Raw genomic sequence first — 13,563 nt, 5'->3', positions numbered from 1 at the left:
AGAGTGGACAGTGAAAGGGCACAGGGTTTAAAAACTTCAGCAGCACTTCTGTGTCTGATCCACTCGTACCAGCACAACACACACTAACACACCACCGCCACATCAGTGTCACTGCAGCAATGAGACCTATCCACCACCCAAATTATACCTGCTCTGTGGGAGTCCCGACCACTGAAGAATAGTGGGAGGAATAGATGGACTACAGTCTGTAAGACTGTAAAACTGCAGTGACATGAGTGAGGGGAGAAAGAATTGTAGAAATAACTGGGACCCCGTGCTGTGATTTTGCCTGATAGAGTCCACTGTAGTGCTGTGATTGGCTGATAGAGTCCACTGTAGTGTGGTGAATGGCTGATAGCGTCCAGTATAATAAGCTGATTGGCTAATAGGGTCCAGTGTAGTGCTGTGATTGGCCAATGGAATCCAGGCTCCTGTGCTATTAGTCTTGTTCTGCTTGAACAGTGTACGCGCAGGGGGCGTGATCAGTGTAAAGTGGGCGTGTCCAGCATCTGCTGGTATTTTTTTGGGAGTTTATGAATATTCATTTCTCGGGGTGTTTTTCTGTGAAGTGCGCGCGGGGTGTTTCCCGCTCCTGATCTTTATTCCACGCGTGCTTGTAAGCGCCTTGTGCTCGCGGTTGCCTGGCAACGGGCGCGCGCTCGGCACTGCGCGCTCCTGACCTTGCGTCCGTGACCGCGCTGCGCGTTCCCGCAACGAAGAGACGCTTACGGCCGAGGAGAACCGCGGAAACAGAGAGAGAAAAGGAAAGATAGAGACGGACACAGAGAAAGAGAGAGAGAGAAAGATACAGGGAGACAGAGACAGGAGGAGCAGAGGGAGCGTGTGTGCGCGCGTACGGCGCGAGGCGGGGGCGGCGCTCAGGAGGATGAGATCAAAGATTCCGCGCACGCACGAGCGGACGGGACCGGAACGAAGGCGCGAGACACCGGCGCGGGAGGTCTGCAGGTGAGACCCAGAACCAGCGGTTTATATCCGCGCGAGGGGCGCGTGCACGCGGCGGAATTAACGCGCCTCAAAACGAGGGCGAAGCGCGCGCTGCCACCGAGATTACACCGCGCTCGTGCTTCTGGGCTTAGATCCTTACCGCCATTCCACATCGGGAGGGGGGGAGGGGGGGGTGCAGAGAAGGAGAGAGAGAGCGGGAGGACGACAGAGAGTCAAAGCAAAAAAGATGGATAGAGACAGATGTGGGTGGAAAGGAAACGAGAGAGATAGAGGTGCAGGAAAAGAAATGGAGAAGTGGAGAGAGGAGGCGTGATGGTGAGAGAAATGGAGAGGTGGAGAGAGGAGTGATGGAGAGATGGTGAGGGAGGTGGAGAGAGATAAGAGGGACGAGCTGAACTGAGAAGGGGAGAGAGAAAGAGAGAGAAGGTGATAGATGGAAAATGGAAGAAATCGAGGATACGAGAATTCAGAGCATGCATACCTTGAGAGAGAGATGAAAACACAAATGTGGAGAAACACTGAGTGAAATATTGTGTACTGAGTGTGTAGTGATTGCATATTGATTGTGTAGTGAGTGTGTACAGACTAGTGTGCAGTGTGTTTATTGAGTGTGTAGTGATTGTGTTTTGCATGTGTAGTGATAGGCTATTGAGTGTGTATAGTGTATTGAGTGTGTAGTTATAGTGTAGTGATTGTGTATTGATTATGTATTGAGTGTATACTTATAGTTTATTTAGTGTGTAGTGATAGTGTTGAGTGTGTAGTGATTGTGTATTGAATGTGCACTGAGTGTGTAGTGTGTAAGTAGGGTGCAGTGTCTCTCTCTCTCTCTCTCTCTTTCTCTATGTATGTGTGCTGGGTGATTATTATGGGCTATGTGAGGCTCAGTGTTAGAGATGAGACCCGTATGTGTTGTCATGGTGATTTAGCCATCTGTTGGTTTGCTTAAAATGTGTGAGAGTGAATAAATCTCTGTGTTAATGTGTGTGTGAGTATATGTGTGTAGTGTGTCTCTGTGTGTAGTGTTTGTGTGTAGTACTAATTGAGCCATAAGAGTTTGGAGGTGAGGGTGTAGCGTGTAAATGAAATGTGTATTACAGTTGGAGTGTGTGTGTGTGCGTGCATGCACATGGATTCTCCTCCGCATAGTTTATCATCCTTCACTGCACTACAGAAGAGGAAACACAGCAACATTGGTATTCACCACCATTCTCTCTCTCTCTCTCTCTCGCTCTCTCTCTTTGAAATACCTCTCTCACACTTTCTTTCTCACACAAACTATTTCTCTTTCTCTTTCAAATACATATAAAACAACTTAAACTCCACATTGATAGAGAGAAAGAAAAAGAGAGAGAGTGAAAGAAGCTAATACCCACCAATTAGCATGATGCTAACTGCAGGTAACCCCTGTGTGTCTGCAGCTGAGCAAAGCTGTATCTGCTCTGTAGGGACATTTTGTTAGAGTGTCTCTTGAACCTTCCTCAGGCGCTGATCCAAAGCAACTCCAAAACTTTCTTCTAGGCTTATCCATCTGGCCTACTGAAGTGTTGCCGCCCTCTGCTGGTTCGGAGGAGTCCTGACATGGTTATGGAACTGTGCTGTGGACGGGAAGGAATTCCGGGAAAAGTGTCCAGACAAGGATTTGCTGAACGCACTGTGGGTTTCGTGCTGTTTCAGCTGCTTGTAACTGGGGGATGACACACCCACACTGGTTAGAGCAGGAGCTACTGAAAATGCACACACTCTTTCTGTCACTCACACACACACACACACACACACACTGATCAAGAAGCTGTCTGAGATTGTCTGAGTGATACTGAAACTGCAGTCAAGACGGGTTCAGGAGAATGAGCTTCAGCAGCAGAGTGTGAGAGCTTGAATAATGTTCCTGACTCCTGTGTGTGTGTGTGTGTTATGTAGGGAAATAGTTGTTGCTACCGGACTGAGTGGGAGGACAGGAAACTGGGTCCGACAAAAATGGATCACTCCAAACCAAAATTATTTTCACCATAAGCGCTTCAGTTATTATATTTAATCCACACAAATGAATAATAATAAAAGATTATACCAAAAAGAAAACAATAGTAAAAAAATATGCATATATCAATATACACTGCAACTATTAAACTTGTTCAAAACCTACAGCCCCTAGACCTCTAGGACTGGTGTTTCCACTTTGAATTTCCCCCCTCCTAATGACTCTACTCATCTCTCTTTATAGGCTTTAGTCCCACCCCCTAATTAGCCTGAGCCTAAACCATTCTCACGACACATTGTTAGTTATCCGAGGGCCCTTCGGCATCTACAAAAAGGGAAGTTGGATGGACCACTTTTCCTTTGACCTCCCTACCTGAGAGACAAGCAATAACAGGTAAGTAGTTTTAAGTATCTTCACTTTTAACATGCTAACAGGGACGTTATCTACTATGTATTACAGATTAAGTGATGAGGCAGGCCTTGACCTAATCACAGTGTTTAATTGTGATTGTGTTTTGTTAGTAATTAGGGAGAAAGTTGTCAGTTTGTTTAACAGTGACCTCTGTAAAAGTTGCAATGGCTCAAGAAATGCTGACAAGTTTTGTAATGCTGTCCTCCAACTTTTTAATCAAAGTCTTTCAGTCAGACTGTAGCCAGAGGAGAAAACATCTAGAAAAACTATATACATCATATACGTCATATATGTCGTAAAGTCATTATGACGTAGTTAGAATAAAATCATAATATTTCAAAAATGTAAACTGTGGAGTAAGGTATGGCAATTTGTTCCATTTGCACATCTCCACTGAGTGTTACGGTACACGTTTGTTGTAAGTTTGGGAAAACTTACGGAAAAGTGCAAATATTGAATCTCCAAAAGAGCTGGATTGAAGTAGCTTTTAAACACGATCGTAGCAGGTGGCACTGTCTCTTGATCAATACGAGACACTGTGTATGGCGTCTCTCATGCAGCTGCGTGTTTACAGCGATTTGTCGCCTTACAGCCACAACCTCTCACATTAGATAGAAACAGCAAACCCGTCTTGTTAGTGGTGTGGGTTTGGGAGCCAGGACTCAGAGTAGAGAACCTAGACTAGACACTGACTGATGTATTGTCATTTTTGCCAATCAAATCAGGCTGTTGTTTGAAGACCCCTGGTGTAAGGGTTTGATCCTGGTGATGTCACAGCCACCTCCTGATGTCATCCTGGTGATGTCAAAACCTCTAGTGACAGTGATCTGTAACTTGGGATCCCTGAGAAAACACCATTTTTCCACCAAATGAAGTGGTTCCTGAAACAGTTCTGTTCAGGACTCTTGGAACCTTAGTTCTCTCCCATGAACTGCCCCCCTGTATTTCCACCAGTTTTGATGGGAACCAAGGATACATAATCAGCGGGGGTGCTGTTGGGACTGGGTTTCAACATTGCTGTGTCTGAATTCAGCACCAGAGCCGGATATAAACGGATAGAGTCAGGACAGGGATGAAGTGTTCGCAGGTATGCTGGCTGTGTTTGGCTGGGGCTCAGTCTGAGAGCTGGTGGAGTGAAACACTAATGCAGTAAATGAAGAGCGATCACAGCTTTAACTCCATTTCACTCTTTAATTTTGCATGAAGCATGTGGAATTTGAGTCTCGTTATTTACGAATAACATCGCCATGGTTTCAGCGCTCTGACTCCTCCAGGAATGAACCAAATCGAGAGAAATACAGGGAGGACACACATGTTAAAAGGGAGAGAGGGGACACTGAGACAAACTCTCAGTGTTATGAACGGATTCCTAAGCAGAGTTTGTTAAGAAGCTGCCTGTCGCTACAGAGCAACCTATGGGCTATAATATGTCCCTCCGTGTCTGTCTTTCCCGCTGTAATGTCAGCTCTGCTAATAGTCGGCCCCCTCCCTTCTTTACATTGATATGGTCTTATGTGGCATTCAGTCTGAGCACATGGAGCAGACGGTAAGCACTGTGGTGCTGTGGAGTTCCAGCTGCTAAGGCATGGCTCACTGCAATGGAGCAGTTGGGTATAAAAGTGAGTATTACCCTGGAGCTAGGAGCATGCCCTGGATGTAGGAGCAGGGAATAAATCCCTTTCCCACATGCACTGTCTCCTAGAATTGTTCCAGACTTTACCTGGAGGGGCTGTGTGTGCAAACACAAACGTCTGTAACATTGTCCTGGATTTTATTCTCCTCCCCGAACACAGTCCGGGTCACAAGTGACACCTTAGTGAACAGAGCCAGGAGTCTGGAGAATCACGCTGCATCTCCTGCACAAACGGCACAGACTCCACCCTCTGTCTGAGCTACACAGAACACTTGCAACTAGAGCATCTCCAACTGTTATACACTCTTCAATATAAAGGGGCTACTAAGGTTTCTTTGAGTAATGCAATAGAATAATCACATTTGGCTCTGAAAAAGAACCATGTTTGTTTACGAGATGTGTCTGGTCTCTGGTCTCTGTGGTGGTGACACAGGAGCACAAATCAGCTGATCACAGCACTGAGATCATTGCTCAGTCATCACACTGAACCAAACACAGCACCTGGTCAGCACTCTCAACTTCTCTGATCATCTGAGTAAACCTTAGGTGTTTGTTTGTTTGTTTGTTTGTTTGTTTAGGATTGTATGGAGTGCAATGGAGTTCATGCTGTGAAAAGACCCTTGAGCTTTACCTGCAGAATCCTCAACCAATGGCATTATCCATACAGAAACCACCTGGCTGAGGGGCGGAGCTTCACCTCTGTCTGAGTGTCCGTGTGTATGTGTGGAGTGTGTGTGAGTGTGTGTGCATGTGTGTGAGTCTGTGATGAGAGAGATCATGCAGCCCACACGGACAAGAGGTCACCTGTCACCCAGAACACGACCTCTGACCTCTGCCCTATGTTCGGTGTGGGTGGCGTGGTGCATCTCCATAGCAACGGCGCTGACCTATCAGCCGACGGTGAACACGGCGCTGGGACGGCTGCGGGGGATGCGGGTTGCTGTGGCGACTGAAGGGCTGGGACCCGTGGACCAATATCTGGGCGTCCCCTACGCAGCACCTCCCGTGGGAGAGAAACGCTTCATGCCCCCCGACGCCCCCTCAGCCTGGTCCGGAGTTCGGAATGCCACCAGATTCCCACCAGTTTGCCCACAGACGGTCAGAAACGCTGTTCCTGACATAATGATGCCCATCTGGGCCACGTATAACCTGGACACGGTGGCCATGTACCTTCAGGAACAGAGCGAGGACTGTCTTTACCTCAATATATATGTCCCCACACAGAGCGGTGAGTTCACACACAGTTAAATTCAGTTTCATTCAATTCAGTTTTATTATGTAGATATATCAAGATCTATCATTTGACAAACACATTACTAGGACAGCTTACTTCGTCTTCGAAATATTGCTAAATTAAGAAATGCATTAGCCCTTCATGACGCAGAAAAGTTAGTGCATGCTTTTATTACCTACAGGTTCGATTGCTGTATTGCCTATGCTCTGAATGTTCCAGCAAATAAAGTTAACTTCAGGTAGTTCAGAATGCTGCAGACAGGGTTCTAACAAAAACTAGAACATTTGATCATATCAGCCCAATTCTATCAGCATGGCACTGGCCTCCTATAAAATTTTGTATTGATTACAAATTTATTTTATTGACATGTAAAGTAATTGCATGCTGGTGCTGTTGCCCCACTGCTCACACATGATCACTCTGGTTTGCTGATGGTAGATAGTGGGGATGCCAGTGTTTCGGGGTGCCCTCTTGTCTGTGTTAAATGCTGGTCCTCTCCTTTTGGCTGTTGCTCGCCACACTCTGACAATAGTCATATTCTCTATAATCCATAAATACAAACTGAACTAATGCCACCTCAGTACTCCCTTTGAGTTAATGACTGCCCTCCTGTCCGGGTGACATTGAAGGAAGACTGTCTGCCGGAGGCTCCTGCTCACCTGCCTTGAGACTGGTTATCTGCCCTCCATTCCCATTATCTGCTTCCATCTATGGCCCCTGTTTGTCACCATGCAGCAGCTCCTGGATATTTGATGGGACTGATTCAGCACAGACCTTTACTAAATACCTCCACAGTCTATACAGACGGCAAGGCTGCTTCTATCTGCAGTTTTTTGCATCTTTTATATATTTTTGTATAATTAGTTTCACCAAAGGAAGGATGGGTCCCCCTTGTGAGCCCTGGTTTCTTCCAAGGTTTCTTCCTCCCGCTTTGAGGGAGTTTTTCTTGCCACTGGCACCTTTGGCTTGCTCACCTGAGGATAGTAATTTAAATTTTATTTTAATTCTCAACGTCTTTGTGACACCTTTGTGACACAAAGCTGCTTTGTGACACCATCAGTTTTTTAAAAGAAAGCGCTATACAAATAAAATTGACTTCACTTGACACACACACTACACATACAAACACACGCAACAGACATACACGCACACAGACATATACACATACGTATACATATAATAAACATGCATAAACTCATACACTAGTATGTGGAAAACATAAGGGGGTACCATCTTTCATTTTTTTAAATGCATATCTAGGAGGTTGCTCTGGTATCCCAGTTGGTTCCTATGATGATACTTGGTTATCACTATGTTATTCTCTGTGATGGCTAAGGTTTTCCAGGTGGTCACTAGTGTTTTGCTTGAAGGTTGGTATTGCATTCCAAGTGAATTTCTGTTTCTCTCTCTCTCTCTCTCTCTCTCTCTCTCTCTCTCTCCAGGCACTAAGAAACCAGGAGGTGATTCAGAAGATGATGGTATTTTCATCACTCTTCCTTTTATAAATTAAAAAAATTGTTAAATATTTATTTCTGATCCTTTCAGCGATCTGTAACTGGTGAAGTATGTTGTAAACTTGTATCAGAAGGAGGAATTAGTACAAGTGTGTAAACACCCTACCACAGAGCAGGTATGATTTGGGTGGTGGATCATTCTCAACACTGTGTTGTTGTGTGTTGTGTTGGTGCGAGTGGATGAGACTCAGTAGTGCTGCTGGAGTTTTTAAACCTGATGTCTACTCACTTTCCGCTCTGTTAGACACTCCAATTTCATTGGCCCACCTTGTAGATATAAAGTCAGAGACAGTAGCTGAACAGTTTGCGTTGTTTGTCCTCTAGTCCTTCATCAGTGGACACAGGACACACACTAACACACTACTGCCCTGTCAGTGTCACTGCAGCACTGAGAATGATCCACCAGGTCTTGTCTGCTCTGTGGGAATCCTGACCATTGATGAACAGGAGGAAAAGGGGAACAACGTATGAAGAGCAAAAGATAGACTGCAGTAAGTGTAGAACTACACTGAGTGACCAGAGTGGACATTGGAGCTGAGAGAGTGGACAGTGAGTGTAGAAATGATTAGATTAGATGCTTCTAATCCAGTAATGTTTCAGAGTGGACAGTCTGTCTCTCTTCAGTGCAGTGTCTGTCAGTCTAGAGCAGTACACTCTAGAATAGTGCAGTATTGAACAGTATTACCTGTGTGTGTGTGTGTGTGTGTGTGTGTGTGTGTGTGTGTATGTGTGTGTGTGTGTGTGTGTGTTTTTGCACTAAGGTTTGCGTGAGTCCCGGGAGGACCCCCGGCCGGTGATGTTGTTTATTCATGGCGGCTCATACATGGAGGGAACCGGAAACATTATGGATGGCAGCGTACTCGCCAGCTATGGCAATGTCATTGTCATCACACTCAACTACAGAGTGGGAATACTGGGTACACACACTCACACACACACATACACACTCTCACTATGGCAGTTTTGTCCTGGTCTAATGGAGACAGACAGTAGAAATATTAACCCTCTGGGTATTATTAGTATTAATAGTGTTATTGGTAGTGCCCCAGTTGCTGATTAATCCAGGACTCTGCCATATCAGGTGTGAACACATTCATTCATTCATTCATTCATTCATTCATTCATTCATTCATTCCTCCATCTTCTGTATGTGCTTCATCATGGTCGTGGTGACAGTGGGTCTGGAGGCCACCCGGACCACTCAAACCCTGGACAGGGCGGCAGGCCGGAGGTGGGATCAGTAATTCAGAATTTAGTAACCCAGTATGGAATTTACATTTTTTTCTTGAGATGTTTGAACTTCACATATGTCCAGCTTGTAAGCAACAGGCCTCCATTTACATACGGACAGTAATTACTATGGTTATTGGTTATTGGTGTTATGGTTATATTTCATTCAAAGTTATGTGGTTATTATGTTTGTTATAGTTACAAGGTTGTATTGGGTACATAGCTGTAATTGTTGTCATGGTTACGTGGTTAGTCTGATTTTTACTGTAATATGGCCATTATGGTTGTCATGGTTACATGGTTGATCTGTTTGTTATGGTAACATGGCTGTTATGGTTGTCACCATTACAAGTTTGAAAAGACTTGTGTGTGTTTTCTAGGATTCCTGAGTACCGGAGACCAAGCTGCTAAAGGGAATTACGGTCTACTAGATCAGATCCAGGCTCTGCGCTGGATCAGTAAAAATATCGGATATTTCGGAGGAGATCCGGGTCGAGTAACAGTGTTCGGATCTGGAATTGGAGCATCATGTGTCAGCCTCCTCACACTCTCCCACCACTCAGAGGGTAACACACTACACAAAATTACAAAAACATCCCTAAAAACACACAACATACAAAGGGACTAGGGAGTAGGGTACATTTCGAACACGGATGGGCACTCCACTTTTGGATCTTCTGGTTACCACGGTAATCTGTCCTGATGGTAACCATGGAAACCTTCTCCACTGCCTTCACTGCAGGAAGTGATGATCACAAAGCTCCTGCTGCTCTATTGATCACTGATCACAGTTTCTGATCAGATGTAATGATGAGAATGTTTCCTTCTTTTTCCTCTCCTCTCTCCTCCTCTCACTTCTATTAACAGCTCCCCTCCTATCTTCTCTTCTCTTCTCTTCTCTTCTCTTGTCTCCTCCCTTGTTCCTACAGCAGTACTGTATCAGGTTTAAATGGTAATTAAGCCACTGTCTTCACAGTGGGAGTGAATTACAATCAATTTACTAACAGACAAATACAGACACACACATGCATGCACACACGGACACACCTGTAAACACACTTTCTCACAATTAAACCATCAGGGGCTCGGTACTGATCCAGGGTTAAGCCTTGCCAAACAGTACAAGTGTTAGTAAATGAATAACGGCCCTGTACTGAGCCGGCATTGAGACGGTGGTTTATGGGTGGTCTCACTGTAACACTAAGACTGGTGGATTCACTACAAGAATGGTGGTCTCAGTGTAAAACTGTTGTCTCCCTTTAAATGCCCCTCTCTCCAGGTCTGTTCCACAGGGCAATCATCCAGAGCGGCTCGGCTCTCTCCAGTTGGTCGGTGAACTACCAGCCGGTGAAGTACACGCGCCTGCTGGCCGAGCGGGTCGGCTGCAACGTGCTGGACACACATGTGAGTCTCGAAGGGCATTGAACAGTGAAGGGTGTGTCCTGGAGTGTGTAGTGGAGTTTAACTGTGTGTGCATGTGTGTGTGTGTGTGTGAGAGTAGGACCTGGTGCTGTGTATGCAGAAGCGTAGTTACCGGGAGCTGGTGGAGCAGGATATCCAGCCAGCTCGCTTCCACATCGCATTCGGACCAGTCATCGATGGAGACTTGATCCCGGATGACCCAGAGGTTCTGATGGAGCAGGGGGAGTTCCTCAATTATGACATCATGCTGGGTGTCAACCAGGGGGAGGGGCTTCGTTTCGTGGAAGGTGTGGTGGAGCCAGAGGAGGGAGGAGTCTCAGGTTCAGACTTCGACTTTGCTGTGTCGGATTTCGTGGATGGACTGTATGGATACCCAGAGGGAAAGGACACGCTGCGGGAGACCATAAAGTTCATGTACACGGACTGGGCTGACCGGGACAACCCAGAGACCCGCCGCAAGACACTGGTCGCCATGTTCACCGACCATCAGTGGGTGGAGCCGGCGATGGTGACGGCCGATCTTCACGCCCGCTATGGATCGCCCACTTACTTCTACGCCTTCTACCACCACTGCCAGAGCCCCATGAAGCCTGCCTGGGCCGACTCTGCCCATGGGGACGAGATTCCCTATGTGTTCGGGGTTCCGCTCATTGGACCCACCGAGCTCTTCCCCTGCAACTTCTCACGTAACGACGTCATGCTCAGCGCTGTCGTCATGACCTATTGGACCAACTTCGCCAAGACAGGGTACGAGACGCACCCCTTTATTATTTCAACTACACCCAAGACTATGAGACATTCCCTTTATTACAGTCAGCTACACACAAGATATCAAGACATGCCCCTTTATTACAAACAGCTCCACCTAAGACAATGAGACACGCCCCTTTATTACAGTCAGCAAAACACAAAACCACGAGACACACCCCTTTATAATAACCCAGATAGCAGACACATTTGGGCCAAGTCTGTCTGTGTTGCTTGAGCCCGATGTCATGACCCAGGCTTGACATGGTTTATGGCATGTGTTGCGTGGGTCAGACATGTGTGGAATCTTACCCATTTAATGTGGAACTGCACGTAACTGCCATTAGAGAACTACAGATGGGGCACATTCGGGCCAAATAATCTTTGCTATCTGGGAATCAGCTGCACCCAACACCAGGTATGAGACATGCCCCTTTATTTGTGTCCACATGCATTTGTCTATTCACTGGGCAGCTCGTTCTGGGGCTGCGTGGCTGATACTGAATTAAGTCAGAGGATGAGTGAGAAGGCATAGAAAGAAATAGTAAAAATGAATAGGAAAGTGGGTGAGTGGGAGAAATGTAGGGAGAGAGGGAGAGGAAAAAGGGAGATAAAAGGAGGGCGAGGAATAGAAATGTAGTGTAGAAAGACAGATTGAAGGAAAAAAATAGAGAATAAGAGACAGAGAGATTAATTGAGGGAGGTTAGAGAGAGAGAGAGAGGAAGGGAGGGAGACAGTGTGAAAGTGAGGAAGTGGAGCAATTCATTTGTTGTGAGGTGAAACAGCGACCTCTAGTGCAGGCCGAGAGAACAGTTTTCCACATTTAGAGAAGATCCTGAACTCAGCCCTGTTTGTTTGTTGCTGCATGTTCTTTAATGTGGTCAAGGTTAAACCTATGAATCCTAGGTTTTAATGAAGTGTCTCTGTGTCTCTGTCTTCAGGGACCCCAACAAACCCGTCCCTCAGGACACCAAGTTCATCCACACCAAGGCGAACCGGTTTGAGGAGGTGTCCTGGTCCAAATATAGCCCCCATGACCAGCTGTACCTGCACATTGGGCTGAAACCCCGCGTACGGGACCACTACCGGGCCACCAAGGTGGCCTTCTGGAAACACCTGGTCCCCCACCTCTACAACCTGCATGACATGTTCCACTACACCTCCACTACCACCCGCGTGCCCCCGGCGCAGACCACACACAGCCCCCGCGGCTCCACCGCCCGGCCGCCGGGGGGCACAAAGTCCCGTACCCCTGGCAAGCGCCCACCCCAGTCTACGCCCCGCAGCGGACCTCTGGTCATCGCCAACCCACGAGACTATTCCACTGAGCTGAGTGTGACCATCGCTGTAGGGGCGTCGCTGCTGTTTCTCAACGTCTTGGCATTCGCTGCACTCTACTACCGCAAAGACAAGCGCAGTCGACAGGACACGCCCCCTCAGGCAGCACCTCCACGGCCCGCCCCGCCCAACGACCTCCCGTACCCGCCCTCCTCAGCTGGGGACAAGGGTGACGCATCACTGCGCGTGACGCCATCCTCCTCGCCACGCGACTACGCCCTGACTCTGCGCCGCTCTCCTGACGACGTTCCACTCATGACCCCCAACAGTGTAGCCATGACGCCCAACAGCGTTACTGTTACACCCAACACCATCACCATGTCACCTGGTTCCCTCATGGGCTATCCCAGCATGCACCCCTACAACACTTTCACCCACGGGTACAATAACACGGGTCTACCCCACTCACACTCCACCACCCGGGTATAACAGTGCCCCCCACCCCCGGCTGGTCTTACATACTCTCACTCCACATCCCGGGTGTAAGAGCGCCCCCGCTGTTCTCACACTCACACATTCTCATATAATAGCTCCAGTATATTGGGAGTATATATACACCAACCTACATCAGTCAAACCCAGACATCAGAGAAATCCAATAATAATCCTCCTCTGATCAATCGCTCATCCTCCACTCAAACTCCTTTCATACTTTACACATCCTCCTCTCATCCTCTATTTGTCCTCCACTCATCCTCCACTGCACCTCCTCTCATTCTCCTCTCATCCTTCACTCTTCTGCCTCTCCTCCTCTTCTTGTTTCTCCTCTCATCCTCTATTTGTCCTCCACTCATCCTCCTCTTTTCCACTCATCCTCCACAGCACCTCCTCTCACTCTCCTCTCATCCTCCACTCTTCTGCCTCTCCTCCTCTTCTTGTTCCTCCTCTCATCTTCTACTCCTCAGCCTCTCATTGTCCTCTCATCCATCTCATCTCCTTCACACAGCAAATTCTCCAGTGTTAAATCAACACTATTAGTGTTAACTTAGGACTGAGAGTGTTAAATTATTACACTAACAGTGTTGATTTAACACTGGAGAATTAGCTGTGCACTCCTCTTCCTCTCATCCTCCTCTCCTCCTCCACTCCT

General features: G+C 47.1%; 1 protein-coding gene across 2 annotated transcripts; it reads left to right on the top strand.

Moving 5' to 3' along the window:
• The first annotated feature begins 538 nt into the window (after window positions 1-538).
• nlgn3b (neuroligin 3b) lies at window positions 539-13,173 on the top strand. 2 transcript variants are annotated; one of them, XM_066659653.1, is made up of 10 exons: window positions 539-966; window positions 2,488-2,622; window positions 3,188-3,337; window positions 5,567-6,216; window positions 7,665-7,700; window positions 8,498-8,653; window positions 9,347-9,532; window positions 10,246-10,370; window positions 10,468-11,135; window positions 12,078-13,173. In XM_066659653.1, exons 4-10 carry the CDS (start codon window positions 5,754-5,756, stop codon window positions 12,901-12,903), a joined length of 2,460 nt encoding a protein of 819 aa, XP_066515750.1. In that variant the 5' UTR covers window positions 539-966; window positions 2,488-2,622; window positions 3,188-3,337; window positions 5,567-5,753; the 3' UTR covers window positions 12,904-13,173. The 2 variants fall into 2 exon arrangements, with proteins under 2 accessions (XP_066515750.1, XP_066515749.1); XM_066659652.1 differs by lacking the exon at window positions 2,488-2,622.
• The last annotated feature ends 390 nt before the right edge of the window (window positions 13,174-13,563 follow it).

The sequence above is a fragment of the Hoplias malabaricus genome, chromosome 2 (genome assembly GCF_029633855.1).
Source record: "Hoplias malabaricus isolate fHopMal1 chromosome 2, fHopMal1.hap1, whole genome shotgun sequence".
NCBI classification, from domain to species: domain Eukaryota; kingdom Metazoa; phylum Chordata; class Actinopteri; order Characiformes; family Erythrinidae; genus Hoplias; species Hoplias malabaricus.
This window is presented reverse-complemented; position numbering and strand designations above follow the sequence as displayed.